We start from the raw sequence: 23,208 nt of genomic DNA, 5'->3' as shown, positions 1-23,208 counted from the left end.
CCTCTCCAGGGCTCCCTGCTCAATGTAGCCCTTGCTGGGAGCAGGTGGGGATGTCATGGTGGGGACATGAGGGCCTGGGCGAGCGGTGGTGGCCCCCAAACATTGCCTGGGCTTCTTTCAGGCCACCACTCCAGGCCAAGACAAGTACAGGCACCCTGTGTCCGGTTATCCAGCACTCCTGCATGCCGGCTGGCACCGTGCACCCCAGCACGCAGATGGGGAATGGGCTCAGCCAAGTCACCTGATCTGCCTGCAGTGGGCAGCTGGCTTGGTGGAGCCGGATTTGAACTTGGGGCTGCCCAACGTCCGGGCCTTGCCCTTGTCCTGCCCCGGCCCCTGCTGGGTGGCAGACCATCTGCTGCACCAGCTGCGGGCGTGACGATCGTGTCTCGGATTGAGGAAATGAGGCCGGGGTCCTTGTCCTCTTCCAAGAAGCTCTTGGCTTTGGCCAATGGCAGCCGCCTGTGGTCACAGGTGTCTGGTTGAGGGTGGGGGACCAGGCAGCTCTGGGAAAGGGGAACTGGGCTGCCAGGCCAGCATGAGCACCACTTGCTCGCAACCAGCTCCAGGCTGCCTGGAAGAGACTCCAGCTCTGCTCAGCCGCCTCCCTCAGGCCCCTTCCTGCCCACCCAGCCGCCGCACTGCATCGCCCGAGGCTGTGGGACCCTGAGCCCCCCGGCCGGTGGCCGATGGGGCCGCCTCTGTGGTGGGACCTGTCACCTGCTCTCGCCATGAGGCTGCACCTTCTCGCCTCTCTCTCGGGCAGTGGCCTGGCCTGGCGGGCACGGGACCGCAGGTGGCTGGCAGGTGAGGGCCAGGTTTGGTGGCCACTCCATGTGGCCTGGGAGGGTGCCTATGTCTTGCCTTTGGAGTGTGGGACTCATGGCAGGTCTGCTGGGGCTGTTGGGGAGAGGATCTGGGGACCCCAGGTGGGGAGAGGCTGGAGAGGTGTGGGGGCCAGGTCTGGGACACCCCGCTCCATGGAGTATGCCTGTGGCCTGGTCACGGCTGCTCCGTATGTGGCCGTGCTGAGGGTGTCTTGGGAGTATTCTGATTCTCCCAGGCTGCCGCTGTCAGCAACAGATGAGCAAACTGAGGGTGGCCCTGTCCTGCAGCCCAAGGCCAGGACCACTGGGTTCTCTGGTCTCCCCTGGGTGTTTGGGCCTGAGGACTCCTTTCAGGCCACTTTGTTCCAGAGGAAAGACCCGGACTCTGGGCTCTGGACAAGGATGGGAGCGTGGGTGGTTCTCCTCCCTCTCCTTACTTTGAGGCTCTGTGGAGGACCCCTTGGGGTCTGCCCCACTCCCATTTTAAAGATGAGGAAACTGAGGCTGGGTGGTGGCAGGGACTTGTGTAGCCGGAGGGGTGCAGTGGACCTGACTCTGTTCTCCTGAGCCCAGCATTGGAACACTGTGCCAGAGAGCAGCAGGGAGGTTAAGCGACCAGACTGGGGGTAAACGGTCAGCCTCCGCCTGCCTTGGGCCGCTGCTGTGGCTGCGGTGTGGGGTGGCTGAGAGGGGAGAAGTAGGGGCAGCCCTTCTCTACAGGGAGTGAGGGGGCTGAGTCGTAGGGTCCCCACACCCATCCTGCTGATGGAGGCCAGAGCCGGCTCCCGGCTGCTCGGCCCTGCCCGGCCCTGGCTCACGTCCCGTTTCTTTTTCATGGCAAGGAGGTCTGTTAATTGGCATGCACAGAGTGCCAGGGCCCATGTGGAGTGCTCATGTGTCTTCACAGACGTCCCTAGAAGGATGCGCTCTCGGTGCCCACGGTACAGGAAGACAGGCTCAGTGCCATGGAGGAACTTTCCCAAGACCACGGGGAGCCTCAGGGAGGGACTTAGACCGGATTGGTCTGGCCAGGGTGCAAGCCTGGACCATCTCGATTTTCCCAGGCCTTTTAAAAGTCCTTTCTCAATTTGTAAATATTTAGCCCAGCCTTCCTCAGCACTGCATGGGCATTGATGGATGCCAGGTGAGGCTGTGCCGGGCAGTCTCTAGGAGCCACTTGGTTTTGGAGCGGACATCTGAAATAGAACACAGTGCACCTGGGGACCCCGCAGTCCTTGACCAGGGCCACCTGCCTTACGGAGCCGTCCACAAGCGTTTCCTTCATTTTGTGCTGTCAGTAAGCAGCAGGTGTGCGGCCTGCCTGTCCCGCACATTCGTCCCGGCGCCAGCCCTGACTTACTGGTGACCATGAGCCTGTCCTGGGCTTCTCTGGGCTCAGTGTCTCCCCTTTTCCCCCAAGCACCTGCCTCGCTTGGGCCGTCTGGGGTGATGGTGAAGGCGCCTTCCCAGCCTGACTCTGTGAGCCCAAGGTTTTTTGAAAGCCCCAGCCTCTTGCAGCAAAGAACTCTGATTTGTGTTTTGGAGGTGACATTGGGGAGTCTGAATTCAGATCCCTTCGGCGACTCTTCCTGGAGGGCAGGAAGCGCTTATAGGACTCTTAGCTCTGCGCGCCGTGGGGACCACAGAGAGGTCTCTTCAGCTCTTGGCTTTGGTGTACTCATCTGTAAAGTGGGCACAGAAAGAATTTTCCAGGTCAGCTTTCTTGAAGTGATAGGAGGTTTGAATTTGTATTAAGTTACTTTTCTGCAGAAAACATCCTAGACTGTTAGACTGTGTGCACCTCAGTCAGGGGTCCCGGGCTGTTAGACTGTGTGCACCTCACTCAGGGCTGAGGATGTCTTTGGTGTTCTCAGCTAGAAGCAGTGTGTGTGTGTGCACTTGCGTGCACAGGCACATGTGTTGGGGTCACTGCGGGCATCTGGTGGCTGGGCCAGGCACTCTCAGCATCTCCCGAAGCACACTTACTGTCCCTCCTGGGGATGACTTGGGATGTTGTTCCGGTCGTGTGCAGGAGTGGGACCCAGGGTCTGTTGTATTTTTGGCTGCTGGACTTTGATTCGTACGCCTTTCCCCATGGCCTCGTGGTGATGATCCTTTCTCCCACCGTTACCTCTGTCTGACTGCTTATCGACTGCTTATCCTCTGGGGAGTCATCTAAAGCATCAGCTTAGTGTTGTGTGTGAAGCTGAGTGAAAGGCCCTGAGCAGGAGCCTCTCCTGTGAGTCAGGCGCGGGGAGGTTTTAGCTTCTGGAGTTGGTGGCCGCCATTCTGGGCGCATCGGGCTTTCCCGGCCCCTTTCCCGGCCCCTTTCCCTGGTCTTCCTGCACCTGGGTGAGGAGGGGAGTCATCCTTTGCTGTCCTTCCTCTGCCCCCTCCTCCTCATGAGCCAGGTGACAGCCGGGTGCCCTGGGGCAGATGCTGAGGGTCTCCAGGTGTCTGGAGGCTGTGCGTTCTCTGGAGGGATGGAGCCCCCTCCCTGCTTCACGGGGGCTGCTGCTGGATGGACTGTGTGGGGGTCAGAAGCCCTGGAAGGCACATTGCTGGCTCCCCTTCTTCCTGCTGGATGCCCCAGAGGGCTGAGACCCGGTGACCTGCTGAGGAGGCAGGGTGGCCTCAGGCCTGTGTCCTCTTTGCCCCATCCCCTAAGCTGGGTCTTCTCACCTCCCTTCCAAGCTCTGGTCCTCCAAGGAGGGATTTGGTCTCCTGGGTCCTCCTCGGAGAGTCATGTCTGCCACCTGGCCCGTCCTGTCATGGATGCCCCCAGCTCGCTCCCGTCCCCGGCCCCTCTGGATGGCACAGAGTGCACGTTGTTCCCATTGCACGGAACCCATTTTCCTGGATTTGTCAGGAGGGGAGAAGATGGTGGATATGCAGTTTTGTTGGGTTCCCCGCACACGTGGACGCTAGCTTTGGTCACCACCTGGGGGTTGCTCATGGGATTCAGAGAAGTGGAGGTTGGTGAGGCCAAGCAGGCTGGGAAGGGTGCTGGACAGGGACAGCAGAGGGCTGGCCCCAGGGGGTTAGGGGGCCAGGGCTTGGGTGCCTCTGTCCTGGGCCGGGGGCTTTGGACTTTGGGGATGTAATGGGGAGCCCTGGGACAGCAGAGGGCTAGCCCCAGAGGGCTAGGGGGGCCAGGGCTTGGGTGCCTCTGTCCTAGGCCTGGGGCTTTGGATTTTGCGGGTATAATAGGGAGCCCTGGGAAGTTCTGGTGGTGACAGAGTGGACATTCTGCCAAGTGACCAGTGGAGGAGACAGTGGTTGAGAGGGTGTGCTGAGCTGGCCTTAGCCTGGCCTGGGCTAGGTTTGGACTTGGCCATGTCTGACTCTGCCTGTACAGGGGGCTGGCGGACATTCCTGTGGGAGACACTCTGTGGATGGAGTCACCCGGAGTCTGGAGAGAGACTCCATAGCTGCCGCCAGCCTGTCCATCCCTCCCCTTCCTTCCGAGGCCCCTGGGGGCTGCTGGCTAGGCTCGGAGTTGCTGTGCACGCTGGCTGCAGCCCCGTCTCGGGTTCTTGGGGCTCGGCGCTGAGGAGCAGAGACGCTGCCTGCCACCTGTTCACCCTCACGTCTGCAGGCCAGTGGCTCGTCCCTTTCTGCTGCCACAGTACCCTGATACGTGCCGATTGGTGTGACTGGGAGGGGATGCAGTGAGGCCTTGGGTCAGAGCCTTGGTGAGGATGGGGGTGGCCATCCTGGGGGCAGTGGGCTGGGGCCTGCGCTTGCCTGGATTCCCCAGAAGGATTTCCTCTCAGCCTCCTGGGTTGGCATCTCCTTGGTGCAGGGTGGAGCCCACTCCCCTCTCCGGGCTTAAGGGAAGGGGAGGGGGAGTCTGGCAAACAGTGGGTAGGGGCCCGGGCCCCCCTAGAAGTGGCCAAGTTCAGACCTAGCCCAGGCCAGGCTAAAGCCAGCTCAGCATACCCTTCTCTCCATTGCTGTCCCCTCCACGGGTCACTTGGCAGGATGTCCACTCTGTCACTGCCAGAAGTTCCCAGGGCTCCTCATTACACTCTCAAAGTTCAAAGCCCCTAGCCTGGGACAGTGGGTGGGGGGCCAGGCCCTTCACAGCAGGCATGGCAGCCAGGAGGGAGGTTTCTGAGGCTCAACCTGTGGCATCCGTGGCCACGGGCTGGTTTGTCTCGCCCAGAGTGGTGACGAGCCTGACCCGGGCCCTCAGCAAGTTTCTGTGGGGCAGGAGGGATGCGCTGAGGCTGAGCTTGGAAGAGGCAAGTCTGGGTGCAGTTGAGCCTCTGGGCTGGTGCGGGTGAGCTCCGCCACAGCCCTGGTCCTGGGGGTGGCAGAGGCAGGGAGGGCGCCCGTGCCAGGGCTGTGATGGGGAAGTCCTGCTTAGTGGGCTGACGTCCTATTCTCGGTCTGTCTCATGGGTGAGGCCCTGTCCCCAGTCTGCAGATGCCCTGCCAGTTGGGCCCCTGCACATGACAGGCACCCAGCTAGGGTGTGTAGGTGGTGAGCCTCTTCTGTGGGGGGGATGCAGTGTGCTACGGTGGGCCTGGGCTTATGGCACGGGTGTGGAGGGGGTTCTTGGAAAGTTGGGACCAGCCGGAGAGGGCCCCCACTGCCAGCCTTGGATGCTGAGCAGGTGCTGTGTCCTTTGGGGACTCCCTGCCTGGACTCTGTCCACCGCGCGGCCCCAGCAGCTGTGCCCTGCCTGCTCTAACCACATCTGCAAGTGGTGCTGCTCCACCGGCCATGGGAGGACCGGGGACGTCCCCCAGAGAGGCCGGCCCCACGCCAGGCCCCAGGACCTGCCTGGGGGAGCGTCCTCTGCCCTGATCTTTCCAGAGTCCCCGACGGAACCATCGTGTCGGCCTCCTGCGTGGAGCTGGCCACGCTCCACCACGGGTGGGACCTGAGGGTCTGCAGGTGTGTTTCTGAGCCAAGTGGCCGTGCACATGAGGGTGGAGAGCCGCCCTGAGGGTGGAAAGCCCGGCCATTCCACGACAGAGCTGCTGGCGGCGGTGGTGGGGCCTCCGAGCCACCAAGAGCCACATGGCTCAAAATGAAACAAGAATCATTTATTTTCCTGTTGAAGGGAAACTACCCCCAGGAGCCCACAGGCTGGGGGCCCCCTCGCCGCACAGGCGGGCTGTGGGGCAGGCGGGGTTTCTCCAGGAATTCCCCTGCTTCCCACTCACCCTCCTCGAAGGTCTGGCCCTGTGGAGGTGCTAGAGACAGTTCAGGGGTACGGCCTGGAAGGGAGGCTGCGGTGCCCAGGAGCCCCTGCCTGGCCCTGGAGAGGTGAGCGTCCTGCCAAGTCCCCGGGCTGGTGCCTGTCCTCCAAGGTGGGCGTCATTGCTGGAACTCTCAGGGCTCATGGGCGTCTGCTGTGTCTGGCCACCCTGGTGGTCGAGGGGTGGCCAAGGGGTGGACTGAGGCTTCAGAAGGCCAGGGCTCCAGGCCTTGGCCTGGAAGCTCTTGTTCTGGGCTTGGAAGCATCTTGCCTCCTTGAGCCCCGGTTCCTCCCCTGCAGGACAGGCGCAGGAGGAGCTTCTCCCCATTGTCACACTTCTGTGAGCTGTGTAATGAAATGTCGCCTGGCGTGCACCTGCAGTAGGTGTTTGAGCTGTGGGAGCTGTGGCCTACAGCAGCTCCTCTATCACCTGAGGGAGTCTGTGTGTTTGCAGGGGGCCATGAGAGTCACCCAGCTTGGTGCAGTGGGCAGGGCAGGCCCCGGTGTCAGAGCCTCCATTTTGCGGTGGGGGAGGGTGGGGAAGACGTCACACACAGGCGATTGGGGCTACCAGCTTCCTGGTGGCCCCCCGCCTTTGATCATGCCCTTTCCGTGACTCCGCTTCCTCCCATGGGGACTCTGCCAGGACTGGGGCTTGACTCCCACCCTCCTAGCATCTGCCCCAGGCAGCAGTTGGGTGGTCTGCTCACCATGCCTCATGGGGAATGGCCGTACAGGGGCACAGGTCAGCTTGCTGAGTGTCTCCAGCTTTGTGGCTGGAAAGCAGCTCTCAGGACTCTTCAGGGCCTCTTGGCATCTTTCTAGGTGGGTGGCCCTGAGCCTGCCTCCTCCCTGTACCCTCACAGCAGGAGCTCCTTTTTGGGAACCAGTGGAGTGAGAGTGGCTGGACAGGCCTGGCCCTGGAGCTGGGCGATTTCCATCACTGCACTCGTCTGGCTTCCTCTTTGGCGCTGGCTGGTCCAAGCGCTCCTGACTTCTGGGTCCCTGGGATGGGTGGGTGACCCTGTTAATGAGGCTACATGAATTCTTGCTTACCCCAGCCATCTTTAGGCTGCAGGGATGTGGGTGCTTCCAGGTAAAATCAGATGCCCTGTAGCTCTCCTAAAAGGGCCAGCCTCAGATTTGGGGTCCCTGGTCCTGGCCCCTGGGTTCAGGACTTCATTCTGGCCATGCGGGCTGCACCTTGGGGATGGGCGTCCCTTGAGGTTTGTGCCTGTTGGGTGGGTGCAGGAGTAGCAGCTGCGTTGGGAGCCCAGCCCTGGGCAGGCACTCTGGGATGGGGCTCTGAGTCCCACAGCTACTGGCCAGTCATTGCCAGCCTCTCAGCCCTCTGGGGACAGACCCTGCCTGCTTGTCCCTGTTAGGGGCCAGTTCTGCAGGTGATCACTTGGCTTCTCGTAAAAAAAAGAAAAAACCCGCCCTGCCCTGGGAAGCCCTGGAGTCATGGGGAAGTGGGAAGTGACAGTAGGTAATTGGCATTTCCTGAGCCAGCGTCGGGGGCAATTGCACCAAGTACAGGGTGAGCCGGGCAGGGAGGGGTGCAGCCAGCTCTGCTGTCAGCCTGAAGCCATGAGCAGCCTGGGCGCTCTTCTCCCTGTAGCACTGGGGCACACAGAGGGTGGTGAAGGGGGCATGACACAACCAGGAGGCTGGGTCACAGAGGACCAGGAGTCTGGCAAGGGTTTGGCCTGTACCTCCCAGCTGCCTGGCCCAGGTGTGCCCCCGTCATCCCCATCTGCCTCTAAGCTGTGAAGAATTTGGGAGGGGATACAGCTCTGGGGCTGTTTCCTCTTCTGAACCATGGTGTTTCAGGCAGCATGGCCCCAGATTAAGTGTGCCCCTTAGCGCCTGGGGCATCCCTGGACAGTGGCCACCATGGGCATCTGGCAGCCCCGCCAGCCTGGTGGGTGATCACAGCAACAGCTGCAAGACTTGGGAAAGGTGGCTCGTGCATATTTGGTTGAATGTAGCTGGGCGTGGTGGGAGGCCTGTGGCCTCAGCTCCCATGGTGGGCTTCTTGGGGGAGTAGGCATGCAGGGTGGGGTTCCTGCAAAGACCTTGGCCCTCATGCTCCAGTTAGCAGGTGTCTTCATCTCTCAGCTCTGTCTCGAATGCTTCCTCAGTGCAGGCGCTGACTACTCATGGGGAGCCCCCTCCTGACCACCCTCTTCCTCCTGGGTATGCTTCCCACTTCCCTCACTGTGGCTGGGCTGCAGCTGTACCTGCCACCACCAGGTCTAACCTCAGCGCCCCTGGGCTGTATGAATGGGCTGTGCAAGGGTGGCCATCAGCCTGAGCACCACTTCCTGTTCTTCCTTCTGCCCCTGATCAGTCCTCAACTTGCTCACTATGGCCAAGAGGACCCAAAACACCATCCCTTTGCTACTTGTGACAAAACTTGTCAACATCTCTGGGCTTCAGCTTGCCATCTGCACAGTGGAGCAGGGCAAGGGTTTGCTTAGCTGATAGTGATGGTGATGATGGTGGTGATGATGATGATGTAATGATGGTGTTGATGTTGGTGATGGTGGTGGTGGTGATGGTGGTGGTGATGATGGTGATGATGGTGACGTTGATGGTAGTCATGGTGGTAATGGTGATGGTGGTGATGGTGATGTTAATGTTGATGGTCATCATGGTATGATGGTAGTGGTGATGGTGGCAATGATGGTGATGGTGATGTATATGGTGGTGGTAACGGTGGTGATATCAATGATGGTGATGGTGATGTTAGTATTGATGGTGGTGATGATGGTGATGTTAGTATTGATGGTGGTGATGATGGTGGTGATGTATATGGTGGTGGTGATAGTGGTGATATTAATGTTGGTGATGATGGTGATGTTAGTATTGATGGTGATGATGGTGTTGTTGGTGGTGATTATGGTGACTGTAGTGATGATGATGGCGGTGATGGTGATGTTGGTGGCAATGATAGTGTTGATGTCGATGATGGTCATGGTAACTATAGTGATGGTGGTGGTGGTAATGGTGGTGATGATGACAGTGATGTTGGTGGTGATAATGGTGTTGATGTTGATGGTGTTGATGTTGATGCTGGTGATGATGGTGATGTTAATGTGTGTTGGTGATGGTAGTGATGGTGGTGATGATGGTGGTGATGATGGTGGTGATATTAATGTTGGTGATGGGGATGATGGTGATGTTAGTATTGATGGTGGTGATGATGGTGTTGATGTTGATGGTGGTGATTATGGTGACTGTAGTGATGATGATGGTGGTGATGGTGATGTTGGTGGCAATGATGGTGTTGATGTTGATGATGGTCGTGGTAACTATAGTGATGGTGGTGGTGGTAATGGTGGTGATGACGACAGTGATGTTGGTGATGATGATGGTGTTGATGTTGATGCTGGTGATGATGGGAATGTTAATGTGTGTTGGTGATGATGGTAGTGGTGATGGTAGTGATGGTGGTGATGATGGTGGTGATGTATATGGTGGTGGTGATGGTGGTGATATTAATGTTGGTGATGGTGGTGATGATGGTGATGTTAGCATTGATGGTGATGATCATGGTGTTGATGCTGGTGATGATGGTGATGTTAATGTTGGTGATGGCAGTGGTGATGGTGGTGATGACGGTGATGATGGTGATGGTGATCGTAGTGATGGTGGTGGTGATGATGACGGTGATGATGATGGTGATGGTGATCGTAGTGATCCCAACTCATGGCGATGATGGCGGTGATGATGGTGGCAACGGTGATGTTGATGGCAGTGACAGTGCAGATGTGTCATTGCACACTTGCTGGATGCCTTCACAGGCATCGCCCTAAGCTGAGTCTTACAGTTTTATAGATTATAAAGACTATAGACTGTAAGTTTTATAATCAAGAGTGGTTTTCCTGCCGAGGCCCTTTGGGCCTTGATGGGGCTTGTCTCCATGAGGGGCCACTGCCAGTGCTCTGGGAGTTTGAGGTCAGTCAAGACTGAAGGGTGTTAGGTTGGTGTCTCCTGACTGAGGCTTGGGGAAGGTCAAGGTTTGTGGGTCACTACTCCTTGTTCTCATGCCCTGGCAGCTCGTGGAGGTCTCTGGGGAAGGGCCCTGGCAGGGTCTTGTAGGTCTGGGCTGCAGATCTGCCCCTGCCTTTGGATCTGTCTCCCCTGCGGACTGAGCTGCCTGGCTAGCTGCACTTGTATGCTACATGCCTCAGGGGCCAGAGGCCTCAGGCGGCACCTCTGGGCCCCTCATCTTGATGTCACACCCCTTCGCTACCCTGCGTCTCCCAGTCTCCCCTTGTGCCAGCCCCTGATCTTGCACTGGGGAAACTGGACAAGGTCCCTGCCATGGGGTCCTCTTGGGCTGGGAGGGCAGAGGGGTGGGAGGCAATGTCAGGGGGCCCCGTGGAGCTCAAGGAGGGAGAGGCCAGTGTTTGGCTCCTCCTGGGTGAGGGGATAGGGAGTCAAGATGCTGCTTTCTCCGCATTTGTGCAGGGGTGGGTGATCATAAAGGTGGGTTTGGTATTCAGAGTCCTTGAAGGTCTCTTGGTCACGTGGAACCTGGGAGACCAAACTCACAAAGGCAGAGGCCAGACAGGAATCCAGAGCCTGACCGACCTGGCCTGGCTGGGCTCGGTCCTGAGGCCGGGACACTGTGGGCTCTCAGGGAAGTGTCTGTCCCCTCTCAGTCCTGGCAGGAGCCTGTCCGTGCTGGCTCTGCAATCCTAGTCACTCCTAGCTCCCACATGTCCATGGGGCTGGCAGGACTGTGGCACTGTGTCTGGGGCAGACCCAGATCTCTGTCCCTCCCTTGGTGGAGTCCCGCTTGGCCTCACTGTGGCTTCCTGTGTCCATTGCAGCTTCCTTCTCCCCTCTTCCCTCCTGGCCCACTGGCCAGCCCTGGGGGACTGATCATGGACCCTTGGGGCATCCCTGTGTGTGTCACGAAAGGTTGGGTAGGGCAGGGCTAGGGAGCAGGCCGGCCAGGGGTCTGTGTGGGGCCTGCAGGGCACCCGGGAGCCGGCAGTCCTTAGGGCCACTTCCTGGGGGTCTTGTGAGCAGGTTCGGGCTACAGTGAGGGAGATGGACACATTGGTGTGTCAGGCCCCATCCTCCTCTCTCCTTCAGAGTCTGGGTGGTTCTGGGGCACCCCTGGCTCAGAGCAGGGGCCTGAGTGTCCAGGTTCCTGCAGGTGGATGACTTCATAGGCCTGGCCAAGGGAGGGGCTGGACCTCCCCATGGAGCCCCTTGACATTGCCTGCGGGGAGCTCCGCCATCAGATGCTCCTGTGGAGGCAGGCCTGGGTCTCTCCTGACTATTCAGGAGGGCCAATCTGGCCTGTCCTCAGATGGGGCTGAGATTTGGGGCCGGGGTGTTGGTTGAGGAAAGGGCAGGGTAACCTCAGAAGAGCTGAAATTCCAGCCTGGGCCACCTGAGCTGTAAGCTGACACCTGGCCTGGAGGCCGCGAGTGGGCCATGCTCCTGGGGCTGGAGGTGACAGGCCTGAGTCTTTGCCTGCCTCTGCGGGGAGGCGGGAAACAGATGCACAGCAGGTGTGGAGAGCCCATCCTGCCAAGGGCCCATAGGGCCCATCTTCAACAGCCTCTGCTGTTGGCATGCCCATTTTACGGAAGAGGAAACTGAGGCTCATCTAGGTTAAGGGGTAGCCTAGGGTCTGTCCATCAGGGAGTAGTGGGTCCTGTGGGCCCAAGGGTAAGCAGAGACCCGTTCTCACCATGGCCGGCACCTCCTGTGTTGGGCACGGCTGCCCGCCCCACCCTGGTTCCTCAGGGCCCCTCACCCTCTGGGGCTTGCGGACACTTCCTTCCTCTTCCTCCTACACTAACCACCTTCAGCTTCCCCCAAACCTTGACGCGCCGTGGTCCCTGCCACGTCCTCATCCCAGTCCCCGCCAGCGCTGCCCTTCTCCCTCCCCTGGGCGGCCGGGGGAAGCAGTACTTCCGGAGGTGGGGGCTGGAGGAGGGCGATCCAGGAAGCTCTGAGGGCTCGCTAGCTGCTTGCCACGGGGTTTCAGTTCCGGGGGGGGTCCCCAGGCAGGTGGCACAGGGTTGCAGGGACGTTGCAGGGACCGGGAGCAGGCAGGCTGAGGACCAGCTCTCATCTGGGTGCTGGTTTTCCAAGTAGGCTTCCTCACTGCAGGCCGAGCTCCTCCCCCATCCTGGGCACCTTGCCCTCCCTCTGCACCGTCCTGGATGCCCCACCATGGAGCCCACAGGACCCCACCACACGCTCCCCCATCTGGAACACCGTCCTTCCCTCTGCTGGGCTTCCTGGGTCCCCGAATTGGATGGCCCGGGTGTCCTCTGTTGTTCATCTAAACAGGTGGCCTGATCCCTTGGTCCCAGCCTGTGGCCCGCTCAGACCCTGCCACGATTGGCCCTGCAGATTCCAAAGGGATATAGAGACTTGAGTTCCCCTCTCCAAGAGCCGGAGGTTCCCTGGCTGCCCAGGAGGGGGCTGGAGTCCTGAGGGCTCGCCCCCTCCCCAACCACAGTCGGGCTGGCATTTCCTGCCACCTCCTCTGCCTCCCCCGCCTTCCAGGCAGAGGCCGGAAGGGAGTTGGTGGGGGTTCCCCAGGCTTCCTGCTCTGGGGTCCAGGCAGCAGAAGCATCCTGGTGCTGGTGAGCGTTCTGGAGGGAACTGTGCAGCTTAGGAACTTTGGTCAACAGGGACGTCCCTTCCCACTTCCAGCAGACCCTCTGGGGTGTGAGTGTCCCTGGGGTCCTGAGTGGTGCCTGCATACACCCGTGGTGGGAATTCACCATCTCGGGGAGCAGCCTGTGCCATTACCAGGCAGCAGTCAAGACAAAGAACATTCCTTAGTTCAAGTTACTAAACCTGCCGCTTAGCCCCCGATACTCAGGATCTGCCATTTGAGGGCCCAGGGAGCTGCTCTGTGCCTGCCCTGGGTGCTGGGCATTCCAGGGCATTCATCTCTGGTACATGGCTTTTGTTCCCAGCCTCCAGGTATCTGCACTTTAGAGTCAGTTTTGTGCCGCGGGGGCGATCACTTCACCACTTCCTCTGTGCAGGATAAAAATCTAGTAGCTGTGTGAGGCGCCTTGGCCCATGTAGGGCTGCTGGACACTGCCCCTGCCGGGATCAGGACCTGCTTTCTTCTCTTCCATTTAGCCCTGGAGGTCCCTGGGGCTTCCTGAGTCCTCCTTGCTTGGAGTCCGGAGTCACATTGATTGCCTGTGGTCCCTAAGGGGGCACGGTGGGTGTAAGGGGTGTGAGGCTGTGCGATTGTGGGGCCCTGTGCGGCTCAGGTTCTGAGGTTCCCGGATCCCGCCATTCAGTTTTGCCACTCAGGCCCCTCTGCCACTCCCTTGAGCGGGGAGGGTTGTGTGTCTGCTGGCTCCCAGGTTGGGTCTGGGTGTCTGATGCTGTCCCTGTGGTGTGGGGGTGAACCTGGAGGGTCATGGAAGCCAGTGGAGACCAGCTGGTGACAAGCGCCCCTGCAAGTCCAAAGTAGGATTTTTTTTTTTTTTTGAGATGGAGTTTTGCTTTTGTTGCCCAGGCTGGAGTGTGATGGCGTGATCTTGGCTCACCGCAACCTCCGCCTCCCAGGTTCAAGCTGTTCTCCTGTCTCAGCCTTCCAAGTAGCTGGGATTACAAGCACGCGCCACCATGTCCGGCTAGTTTTTGTATTTTTAGTAGAGACGGGATTTTGCCATGTTGGCCAGGCTAGTCTCGGACACCTGAGCTCAGGTGATCCACCCGCCTCAGCCTCCCAAAGTGCTGGGATTACAGGTGTGAGCCACCGCGCCGGCCCCATAGTAGGATGTTTTAAGAATAACGCCTGTGGGAGCCACCACTTATCAGGGGTGGGGACGGATAGATGGCCTGGAAGAGACAGAGCCCGCATGTACATGCACAGGGCGCTTCACTGCGAGTAGAGGATGTCAAGGCATTTTTTGCCTCTTCTTTTTTAATATTCTCTTCCTGATCAAAAAGCATCTCTCTCCAGAGGATTCCAGAAAACACACCCAGCCTATTGTCACCCAGGCTCTGGGAAGGTGTCTGCTGTGGACAGAGTCTGTGTAAACAGGAAGGGCTGGGAACGGGGCCCAGGGGCAGCTGGCTTAAATAATTCAGCTCCTGAGGTGGCCTGGAAGGCTGTCTCAGAAACCCTCCAGTCCCCTCCTCCAATTCAGAGTCCCCCTGACTCCCCAGTCTTCCCAGATTACATCTGGAGCAGGGGGTGGGGTGGAGAAGCTGAAAGAATCCAGGAGTGACTTCTCCCATGGCCTTAAAATTCCCATCTTCTTCCCAGAGACCAGGAAGAAAGGTGGGTGGCCTCCCCAGGAGTGCCTGGGGCCTCAGGTCGGTCCACTCCAAGGCCCGGCTTCTGAATGCAGTGCTGAAGTTTGGGCTCCCTGCATGGCCTGGCCTCCTCCCAGGGTTCCCCGGTAGAGATGCCTGCAAAGCTGATTTGTGCACAGTCGTGCTTTCTTGTCCCTTCTGCCTTGAAGTCAGCATAGTGCTTCCCTGGATTGACCTGGATAAGGAGGGCCCAGACTGGGTCCAGGCTCAGCCTGCGTGGACTTGGGGCCGAGCAGAACTCACTGCTGAGTAGGTGTGCCTGTCTGCATTTCACAGATGAGGAAACTGAGGCTTGGTAAAGGAAGAAGCTGACTCAAGTTTCCTCTGGCAGGGGTCAGCTGAAGGTGGGTGAGGCAGGGCTGTGATGAGGCAGCTGTGTGGCATTCCCAGGGTCCCCACAGTGCCCTGGTGGGCATGGTAGTGGTTGCCTGGCCTAGGGGCAGCTGCAGGTTTCTGGGAGTGTGCCTTTGGGGTAGTTCTCATCTCACACTTTCTCCATGCCTCAGTTTCCCTGTCTGTCACAGGCCGGTGATGGTAGCTTCTCTGAGAGTTGTGGGAATCAGTAACATCAGGTTATGCAGATATTTCATAGACTTATGTGAGCAACCTGATTTTGTGTTTGTCTGTCTTGGACACACTCTTTTGCCTGCCTTCTGTTGTCAGTCCCTAGCTGTTCTCTCTCTGGCCTTCTGAACCTGGGGATTCTGGATGTGGAGACTTCTGGGCTGCACATGTTTGACATCTACATGTGGGTCCTGCCTGTTCTCCTCCCAGGAGTTTAATGACTAATAGGGCTGGTTTGCAGTACCCGTCTTTGCCAGTAGGTGCCATCCATATCTGGGTCTGGAATGCCTTAAGTCTGCATTTTTACTTATTCCCAATATTGTGAATGATAAAGGTTTCCAGTGGGTCAGGCAAGGCTCATTTGCTGGTGGGGTCTGTCCCTGAGTGCAATGGGGCACTAGTGACAGCCAGGCCCATGCAGTGCTGGCTGAATCTGGGCAGTGCTGGCTGAATCTGGGCAGTGCTGGCTGAATCTGGGCAGTGCTGGCTGAATCTGGGCAGTGCTGGCTGAATCTGGCGTCCAGGCCTCCTTTTTGTACCTTGCTTCCTGGGAGGGAAGCAAGAGGAGGTGTGTGGGGCAGGCCTGAGGCTACTGGACAGGAATGGGCAAATGCTCCTGAGCAGGGGTGGGCACAGGGTGGCAGAGCCTCTGTGTTCCTGGTGCCTCTGAGCTGGCCTTAGACAGCTGCTGGGGGCAGCAGAGCTGTGTGCGATAGGAAGAGTGCCGGCTTTGGATAGGGTAAGGACTGACCCCAGTCCCGATGCTGCCGGGTGGTGGTGGCACCCTAAAACTCGTGCCGTGTTCCCCCAAGACGCAGGGTGCACAGGAGGCAGATGCCTGTGAGAGGCCTGGCTCAGGGCTTCCTCTCGCTCTAGCCTGGCACCCAGCGAGTGGGCCAGTGCCCTGGACACTGCTGCTCTGAGGCTCGGGGAGGTGAAGTCTTCCCGGGGCTGTGGAGGGGTGCAGCCAGGGGTGTCCCCTGACCTGCAGCATTTGGGCTCAGTCATAGCCACTCTGTGTGTTCATGGTCCTGCGCGACTCCTCAGAAGTGCCTGTGATTGCCACAGGTCAAGGCACGGAGGGCCCGAGAGGCCATTCTGCAGATGGGAAGGCTGAGGCCCAGAGAGGGAGAGTGGTTTGCCCCATGTGCCCAGCCCGTCCGAGGCAGGGTGGGGGCAGGCAGGCAGTGCCTCCAGCTCCCGGCACGTGCTGCTGTCTGTGCTGCCTTGGTTGGGCTCTGACATTTCCCAGTGGTCTGCTCAGGCCCATGGGCAGTGGATTCGCCACCTAGGAGCCTCCTTTCCGCTGTGCCAGCCTCCAGGGTGCGGGGTGGGGGGCACCTCCTGAAGCACGGTCGGGGCTTTGAAATCCGAGATGAAAGGCGGGAGTGTGGGAGGTCCCAGCCTCTCCTGTGGCCTCTGTGGGCTGCCCTCTTGCTCCTGGCACACACTCAGGCCTGGCGCAAAGCCACCCAGCAGGTCCAGCCCACCGCCCACACGGGAAGTGCCCCATTCCTCCCCTCTGGTCCCCTCAAGCAGACCTCAGAGCGTGGAGCCAGGGGCCTGAGCATCCGCTGCCCGGGCTAACACTGCTGTGGCACCTGAGCAGGCCCAGGCAGTGTGGCCTGCTGGTTAGGGCCACAGACATGGCAGTGGGTCAGTAGGCGCTGCCAGTCCTGGCTTGGCCACAGGCAGCTCTGAGTACTTGGGGCCTGGCTTCCCGCATCTGTAAAATGGGAGAATCACAGTGCTCACTGCGGACCTCCCAGATCCACGAATTCACCCACACTCGGCACTGACCAGGTCCTGCTACACGGCAGGTTCTCGGAGACACCAGCCTTTATGCCTTTCGTGATTATTCCCAGACCTTCACCTTGAGTCCCTGTGGAGATGGGCAGAGGGGCTGACTGACTGTGTTCTGTGTGTTCTAGTCCCGCCCACCAGCCCCTCCTCCCTCTGCTTTCCCAGGTGGAGGGGCCTGGAGTGCTGAGGGTTGGAGCGACCCAGGCAGGCATCCTGGGGCTCACTCACAGCAGGTTCTTCCTGCATCTGCCGCAGGCCCAGCCTAAAGCCAGGGTCAGGCGCAGAACAGTGCCTTGGAGGGGAGCTCTGGGCACGCCTGGCCCCTAGTAAGTGTGAGTTTGCGTCAGTGAGCTGTCGAGACCAACGGGGCCACCTGAGGGTGCTGGGGTCTTCCCGTGGGTGCGTCTGTAGCTGGGGAGGCAGGTACCTGGTGAGGCCCGGCATCACCTGCGCTGACCACTCTCCTGCGGCTTCTTGTCTTGCAGATTTCTCCACCCAGGTGAACTCCTCCCTCACCTCCCCGACGGGGCGAGGCTCCATGGCTGCGCCCTCGCTGCACCCGTCCCTGGGGCCTGGCATCGGCTCCCCAGGGCAGTTGCACTCTCCCATCAGCACCCTGAGCTCCCCCATCAATGGCATGGGCCCGCCCTTCTCGGTCATCAGCTCCCCCATGGGCCCCCACTCCATGTCGGTGCCCACCACGCCCACCCTGGGCTTCAGCACTGGCAGCCCCCAGGTGAGTGCGGGGCTGGGGCAAGGGGAGGGGTGGGCCTGGGGGTGGGGCTGTGGCTTCAACTGCAGGGCAGCCGCCTCATCTTGAGGCCTCTGGGAGGTAGGTGCTGTGATCTCCTGGCTTGACGCAGGGTATACAGAGCCTCGGGGAGCAGCGTGCCATGGGGGGTTTGAGTCCAGGTCGGGCTGACTGCTGAGCCTGGGCCTTTGGATCATCAGCCGAGGTGCATTGCAGCTGGTTCTCTGCCCACGTGGCCCCCTCCCATGCTGGGGGACGCAGGACTCCTTGTTCCCATGACTGGGGGGCTCAGCAGAGAGAGGCTGTGGCCTCCCTCAAGCCTAAGCCTGCTTCCCCAGAAGCGTGTGGCCACACAGCCCAGGTCCTCCCCTGAAGTCTCCGCTCACACGCTGGCCAAAGGGCCCGCAGGGAAGGCGTGTTCGGGCTCAGGGCAGCTGCACCCCGCTCAGGGATGCTGGCCCTGGGACCTGCAGTGGCTGGGTGTGGCAGCGGTGCTCTGTGGTCTTGGCTCCCCCATGGCTTTGTGGGCGCCTGGCCCTCTGTGGGGTGTTGGGAGCTTTTCCACAGTTGAAGTTTGCTCAGTCGCTTCTCCAGCTCAGCCTGGCCCTTCGGGCTGTTTCTGAATCAGGAAGGGCTGGTTCCTGGCAGAGCCTGGCATAGCCCGGGTCTTATCATGGGGAACTTGGAGACCTGGTCCGTGCTTCCCTTCTTCCTTCTTACCCCGAGTGTCTCTCGTGGAGTTGTGCCCAGCCCTGGGGTGTCCCATCTGTGAGGGTGGAGGGCGAGGCTGGGCCTCCTCCCCTGGCTCCCGGTGGTTGCTTGTGGATTTCCACCTGGCCGGCCGGAACCTCCTGGACTCCCACTCGGCCCTCCCTCTCCAGGGGCTCCCCAGATGAGCAGGGGTGCTCCTTCTGCTCTGAATTTCTGTGTTTGGGTTTCATCCTTTGTCCCTAGTAGCTGAAGGCTCCATGGCAGAGTTTTGGTGCCGTCTCAGGACAGCCCACCAGGGTGGGACTCGCCCTAGCAGCTCCTCTGCCCACATACAGCTGACAGTGCCACATGTGTCCTGTGGACTCCCAAGCCCCCTGCTGCCCTGCCTCAGTTTACCTAGGGCAGGCACTAGGCCCAAGGGATTGCACGTGAGGGGGCCAGGAGGCAGCAGATGGTCACCTAGCCCCAGGCCCCCATGCCACCTCCCAGGCAGCCCAGGACTGTTCCTGGCCTAGGACTGGGCTGTGGTTGGGGTCTGGAGCCGGCCTACCGCCCATCCACCCAGGCCTGTTTAGAGCCGGTCTTGACCTCCCGAGCTCCTTTTCCCTGGAGAATCTTGCTGGCTTTCTGGGCCAACCCCATCAAAGCCCCTCTGCTCTGGGGGATGTGTGCAGAAGACCTGGGGCCTCTGTCCGTGTCCCTCTCATATCACCTGGCCTTCCGAAAGCAGGCAGCAGGCCCAAGGTGCTGGCACGAGGGAGGCCTGGTCATGTTATTTTTAGCACACCAGCCCTGCCCCTGCTCTTGCTGGCGGCACGGTGCCCTGTGGCGAGAGGGTGATGAAGACTTGGCTTCCGCCTGTCCCTTGGCTCACTGGCCAGCACCTGCTGGGTCCCAGGGACCCAGGATGCCCCTTGCTAGGTCCTCCCAGGTCTGCCGCCTGCCCTGGACCCCAAGGGGTCTGTTGCACAGTAGGTTACCCCCTGCGGGTAGCAGTGGTGCTCCCAGAATTCTCAGGGCTGCCTGGTGTCCTCGGCACTGTTGAGCCCTTCTCGGGGAGGGGATGGGCAGCACTAGGTGAGGAGGCTTTTCAGCGCTGCTTCTGGGCCGTTCTCTGTTGTTTCCTGTACAGCCAGCTCCTGGCACAAAGTAGAGGCTTGTCGAAGCCAAGTTGCTTGGGAGTGAGTGGTGCAGGTCCCCTTGACACTGGCGAGGGCCCCCGGGGTAGGTGTGGGTGAGGAGCAGACGCAGGTTGCCCCAGACGTTCCCTGCCCGGCCGCCGTTGGCGTCGGTCTGCCGTTGGGCTGTGGGTCTCACCCACAGTTAGTTTGCCGTGGTCTGAGGCCCATGCTTGACTTGGCCCTGGTTCCCCAGAACCCATAGCTCCTTTCCTGGGGGTTGAGTCCAGCTTCGAGGCTTCAGCAGTTTGTCTTGGAACCCTGGGGTTCCTCACATTCGTGGGAGTGTGAGTAGGGCTTCAGGAGGGATGTGCCCCCACTCCTAGCCCCAAAACCACAACCGCAAAGTCAGAGTCGCTGGAGTCAGAGAGATTCTCTGACTTCAGCTGCTGTTGGGGAGGGCCAGGCATTCTGCCAGGCACTGCCTTCTGCCTGCTCAAATCCATGGCAGGAAGGGCCTTCCACGTGGCCGCGTCCAGGCCACTTGACCCCTCCTGGCAGGGAAATAGGAGTCTGGGGGGGCTTGGGTAGAGCCAGGCCAGACCGCAGCTGCCTGGCCCCCGAGCTGTCCCAAGTCTCTTCCCTGGTCTGGAGGTTCTCACTGGGGGACATTCCCCACAGCGTCCCAGAGCCTGCCTGGCTGCAGCCGGTGCACCTGGGCACGTCGCGGGTATTGGCGGAGTGAGTCAGCGCCAGCTTCCACACAGAGCACTTCTGAGTGCCCAGCCTGGAGCTGGACTTGGTGTCAAGGCCTCTGAGCTCCAGCAAAGCCTCCTGGCAGCAGCGCCTGCCGGGGGCCTGTGGGCCTGTGATGGTGCACAGGGAGGGTGGACGCTGAGCGGGCTTCATGGGGTCGGAAGCAGGGCAGCACCGGCGCCCACCCACCAGGGACTGAGGTCAGAGGGGAGTGTGCGGAGGAGCTGGTTTGCTCCTGCCTTGTTGGACAGATGAGGCCCAGCACTGGGCCTGCTCCTGGCGCAGAGTGGGCCTTTCCCAAGTCAGGGCTGGTGGAGAGACCCTGCAGGGGCTCAGGAAGGAAGGGTGTGGTGGCTGTGAGGAGAGAGCCAAGAGACGGGCAGGAGACCTGGGTGGGGCATTGAGGCGGCGGGAACTGAAATAAGTGCCAAGGATCTGAAAGGGGAAATGGAATGGCCCCCACCCTGGCCGTGCATGGAGTCCTGAGGCTCCAGCAAAGCAACAATGACGGCCTGGCTCTCTGGGGAGCTGGAGCAGAGAGTGTGGGAGGAGACCCTGGATAGCTGGGGGGGCTGTGGAGACCACTGGGGGAGGGACAGACCAAAGCAGACCCCGGCAGTGGCCCTGTGCTGCGCTCCAGGGGCTGTAAGCCAACCTGAGGCCCAGCAGCCTGGGGCTGGAAGGGTGGAAGAATGCGTGCCTGGCCTCCCCGTCCTGGCACAGCCTCGCTTCTGCAGCCTAGACCATCTTCTAGGTGAGCCCAGAGAGGCAAGGTGGGTGGCCTCAGGGCCTGCAGCCAGGATGGGCACCTCAGCCCGGGCTCCACTCTTCTCAGACATGCAGGGGCTCACCGGGCCCTGGGCTCATTGGGCTAGCCAGAGCCTCTGATCTCCCTGAGGTCTAGGGGAGCCAGGGATGCACCCTGAGTTCAGCACGGGACCTGGCTTGGCCGTGACACTGAGAGGGAGGGTGACCGTCTACCATTCTGTCCTGCCTGGAGTCCCTTTCCTGGCCAGGGCTGCTCTGGCGCTCCCTCAGTTTACCCAGGGCAGGTGCTAGGCCCGAGGGACTGCAGATGGGGGGCCGGGAGGCAGCAGGTGGATCCCTACCCACCCTAGGTGTTCTGGGGCAACCTAGAAGAGGAAGTGCGTGAGTTCCTTTGCTTTGTGCTTCCTAGCAACCTGGACCTGCAGAGTCATGGCCTGTGCTCCCTCAGCCTCTGGCCCAAGGATCCCCTGCTCACATGCCTCGGTGCCTCCCCAGTGCTAGGTAGGGCACACAGCGAGGGTGCCCAACACTTCCTGCTTATGGATGGCTTTGCTGCCCCTGCTCTGACCTAATCCCACCCTGACTCTACCTGCTTCTTTCTTTTTTGCAAACAAGCCCTTTGCTTCCCCACCTCTGAACACTGGCTTGGGGGCCCTCCTGCCTGGGACACCCCTTTCTTCCTCCCAGTCCCTGGCTCATCTCCTCCAGGAGGCTTGAGTCCCCACTGTAGCCGCCAGCCTTCCTGTAAGACAGCGAGTTGTCTGCCAGCTCTGCTCTGAGCCCTGCTGCAGGGAGCGACTCAGTTACCTTCACATCGGCTCTGAGAGGCACTGGCTGGGCGCGGTGGCTCACGCCTGTCATCCCAGCACTTCGAGAGGCTGAAGTGGGAGGATTGCTTGAGCCTAGGAGTTGGAGACAAGCCTGGGCAACATAGTTGAGACCCCACCGCTATAAAAAAAAAAAAAATAGCTGAGTGCAGTGGCATGCACTTGTAATCCCAGCTACTCAGGAGGCTGAAGCAGGAGGATTGATTGGACCCAGCAATTTGAGGCTGCAGTGACTATGATTGTGCCACTGTACTCCAGCGTGGGCGACAGAGTGAGACCCTGTTTTGGAAAAAAAGAAAAAGAAAAGAAGTAGGCACTAATGTTGTTCCAGTTTTGCAGATGAGGAAACTCAGGCTCACGGTGATTAAATAATTTTCTCAGTGTCCCACGAGAACGGAGGAGGCAGGCAGAATCCGGAGCCAGGGATCCACCTCTGGGGCCTCCAGTGCCTCCAAGCGAGACAGCGACTAGACCAGTGAGCCCCGGAGGGCCGGGCAGGGCCTTGTCCCCTGGTGCCTCCCGGAGCCCAGCACGGGGCAGGGCCAGCTGGGCACTTAGTTTGGGCGAGCTCTGTCCCTCCAGGGGCTTCACTTTTCGCCTTCCGCAGAGTGGGGGGACCATGTGTGACCTTGGCCAGCCCCTGACATCCCTGAGCCACAGCCTCTGCATCTGGGGCCCCCAGGGTTTTCCATGCAGGGAGTGGCAAGTGTGGGTGCAAAGCCCAGTCACCGTGCCCCTCAGCAAACATCTGGGGCCTTCTCTTGCCCCTTCAGTTCCCTCCCTTCTCTGAGAAGCGCACCTGGTGCCTGTGGACGTGAACGCTGGGTATTTGGCGAGTCACACGGTGGCCACCCGGTTCTTCGGTGACTGGAGCCCCCACTCTGGCACCCCCACTGTGCTGAGTTGTCACAGGGGACCTCCTGGCCTCTTGCAGCCCACATGAGGCCTGCAGGGACCAAGCATCCTCGCAAAACCTCACAGCCCACCTGGGCAGACCGAGGAAGAACTTAGAAGCCAGAACAAACTGGGGCTGGAAGACTCATTCCAGGCACCGAGGCCCGTGTGAAAGGAGGCTTTGGGGTGGTTTTTGCTTTGCTTGCATTGAGCCTCAAACTCTTCCTGTCCCGTGAGAAGGGGGGATGGGATTTGGAGGCCTGAGGAAGGAAGGAGGGGAGCTTCCTGCGCACAAGCGGTGGCAGGGGTTTGCAGAAGTGGAGGCTGGGGGCTGCCTGGCCGAGCGCTCAGTGCTGTGCGCAGCCGGGCTGGCTGGCAGGATGCAGCGGGAAGCGCCTGTGGGTCCTCTGCACTGACTGCAGAGCTGGGTGGAGGCAGCGGAACCAAAACTGCTGTGTCACTGCACGCTGCAGCTGTTACCAGGGTGACCGGGTGAGTTTCCCACGCTTGCCCGGGCGGCAGCGTGCGGGCTGGCGGGTGGGGCGGAGGGGTGTGCGGAGAGGCCAGTGGTGTCGTGCCATCCGATGCCTGGGGGTGTCCACTCCCCTCTCCTGTGTCATGTGACCAGAACCCCTGCCCTGCGGTG

The 23,208-nt window shown here is 60.3% G+C and overlaps 1 protein-coding gene across 3 annotated transcripts in view; it reads left to right on the top strand.

The window, feature by feature from the left end:
- The window catches only part of RXRA (retinoid X receptor alpha), a 70,344-nt gene that overhangs the window by 13,098 nt on the left and 34,038 nt on the right, over positions 1-23,208 (top strand). For 2 of the 3 annotated variants that reach the window (XM_017848857.1, XM_017848867.1), the window contains exon 2: positions 17,223-17,473. In XM_017848857.1, the coding sequence (XP_017704346.1) occupies positions 17,223-17,473 (251 nt within the window). Of the gene's footprint in view, positions 1-17,222; positions 17,474-21,993; positions 23,055-23,208 lie in introns of those variants that run through there. The other variant, XM_017848876.1, reaches the window with a different exon arrangement.

This window comes from Rhinopithecus bieti, unplaced genomic scaffold, assembly GCF_001698545.2.
Source record: "Rhinopithecus bieti isolate Rb0 unplaced genomic scaffold, ASM169854v2 scaffold_2205, whole genome shotgun sequence".
NCBI classification, from domain to species: domain Eukaryota; kingdom Metazoa; phylum Chordata; class Mammalia; order Primates; family Cercopithecidae; genus Rhinopithecus; species Rhinopithecus bieti.
Note: the sequence above shows the minus strand (reverse complement) of the source record. Positions and strands in the feature narration are given on the sequence as shown.